Below are 2,379 nucleotides of genomic sequence, written 5' to 3' on the forward strand. Positions count from 1 at the left end.
TTTCTTCTTTGGAAAAATGTCTATTCAGATCCTCTGCCCATTTTTAAATTAGATTATTTGTAAAGCTTGGCTATTCTTAATGCCTGAGACATATGATGATACATTCTTGTGTTTTTTGTGGAGGAACTGTGACAGTCAGTAATGATACTCGATTTGATGCTCCCCTGGGTGATCAGTCAGGATGGGGACACTGGTTTGGGAACAGGTATTTGATAATGTTGCTCTGAAGAAGATGTTGGCAGCCTGCTCCTGGGCAATGCCAAACCCCAATTTAGTTGCACAATCCTAAGTTTATTTCATGAAGAAGAATCTTTTTAAAACAGACCCCTCACTCTGGTACAAATGTATTTTATCTTTAAAGGTGGTGGTGGGAGGGGGAAACATTTTGTTTTTATTAACATTTTAAATATATTTCAGTTGAACAGCCATTACATTTTGTAAAAAGTTTGTGTCCCATATCTGGATCCACATTATAACTCTCCCACCTATCCTTTTCCTCTATCAGCAATTTAGATACTCTTTTTCCTAAGCTTTAGTTTTTCTACCCAAATGCAGGGCAAACCATGTTCTACCCTGGCCCACACAATCACTTTCCTCCCATCCTTCAACTCAACCCTCAAGAGTCCCTCTGCCCACATGCATGCCTTCAGCATAAGAAAGTCAGGGGGTGCTCAATGAGGAAGGGCCTCTGATGTCGCTGGCCTGTCACTCGGGGGCTCGCCTCCCCGTGAGCACCCGCCGCAGGGCGCCCTGCACATCAGGGTTCCGGAGGCTGTAGATGAGCGGGTTCAGCATGGGGCTGAGGATGGTGTTGAGGATGCCAATCCCCTTGTCCTTGTCTGAGGCTGACACTGAGCCCAGGCGCATGTAGCTGAAGAATCCAGTTCCATAAAAGATGCAGACCACGGTGAGGTGGGAGCCGCACGTGGAGAAGGCCTTCCTCCTGCCCTCGGCTGAGTGGATTTTTAGCACTGCAGCTGCCACGTGGGCATAGGATACCGAGATGAGGGTCATGGGGAGCACCCCCATGAAGGTGGCCCCCACAAAAAGCAGCTGCCCGTTGAGGTGGGTGCTGGAGCAGGAGAGCTGGAAAAGGGGTGGGAGGTCGCAGTAGAAGTGGTTGACCACGTTAGGGCCACAGAAGTCAAGCACAGACACAGCCACTGTGTGAGTCAGAGCATTGATGAAGGAGATGGCGCAGCAGATGCCCACCAGGGCACCCTGGACTTCACGGCTCATGCGGGTGCTGTAGGTGAGGGGCTGGCAGATGGCCAGGTAGCGGTCATAGGCCATGGCTGTCAGGAGGTGACAGTCCACGCCGGCCAGGAGGTGGAAGAAGAAGAGCTGTGAAATGCAGGCCGCATAGGGAACTCCACACTGATGGGCCAAGAGACATGCCAGCATTGGAGGGACCGTGACGGTGATGCAGCCAACGTCCAGTGCTGACAGGTTCCCCAGGAAGAAGTACATGGGGGTGTGGAGCTTGGGCTCCACCAGGATGGCTGCCAGGATGCTGAGGTTTCCCCCAACTGTGAGCAGGTAGGCAAAGAGGAAGACGGCAAAAAGGATGGGCTGCAGTCGTATGTTCTCTGTTAGGCCAAGAAGGATGAACTCAGTGACCGTTGTCCTGTTCCCCAAGGCACCTGGATCCATGGACTAGGGTGGAGAGCTGTAGCGGGAGGAGACCTGGGCCTGCCAAAGTGGGAGAGACACATAGTGGGCACTTAACCTGTGTCCACTGGACGGTAAGTAAGATGGCATAGGCATCTGCCAGTCAGAGGGTCATGGATACCAGCCTAGAGCTGGAATGGGCTCCTGGAGGCCCCTGTGAGGCAGACACTAACCCTCTCATTGCTGGTTGGCATTGAGGCCATGGGAATCCCTGGGAGGGTGCTGGGGCCAGGGAACTACTCAGGAAACCCAGGCAGTGGCTGTTTATGAAAATGGTCCAGAAGTGTCTCAGTATTTTAACAACTATTAAGGCCATATCAGTGTATACTGGCTGAATAGCAGCTCTGACTAGCTCAACAGGTAAACAAGTGTATAATAAGGTTCCAGAAAGCACAATATGGGAAAGTAACTATATATATTAGGGTAGGAGGATGAGATCTTACAAAATCAAAAAGTATTAGGAAAGACAGTGAGCAAAGAGGAGCAAGGAGCCAACCAAAGCCCAGAAATACACAGGCTAAAAATGGAAGACATGAAAATGATTTAAGAGCGTACTCACATTTTTAAGGTGTGAGTATTTAATACTGAGTATTGTGCTAAGCACTTCACATTAAATTTCTCATTTAATTCTCACAAAGCCCTATGGGGTAACTACTATTATCTCACTGTAACCAGGGCACTGAGATTTGGAAAGGTTATTTAAGGTTT

The 2,379-nt window shown here is 49.3% G+C and overlaps 1 protein-coding gene across 1 annotated transcript; it reads right to left on the bottom strand.

Annotated features, from left to right (window-relative positions):
* Window positions 1–705: 705 nt before the first annotated feature.
* Window positions 706–1,653, bottom strand: LOC118935187 (olfactory receptor 139). Its single transcript, XM_036931263.2, has one exon. The coding sequence runs from the start codon at window positions 1,651–1,653 to the stop codon at window positions 706–708; it is 948 nt and encodes a 315-aa protein (XP_036787158.2).
* Between the last annotated feature and the right edge of the window lie 726 nt (window positions 1,654–2,379).

This window comes from Manis pentadactyla, chromosome 4 (assembly GCF_030020395.1).
Source record: "Manis pentadactyla isolate mManPen7 chromosome 4, mManPen7.hap1, whole genome shotgun sequence".
NCBI lineage: Eukaryota > Metazoa > Chordata > Mammalia > Pholidota > Manidae > Manis > Manis pentadactyla.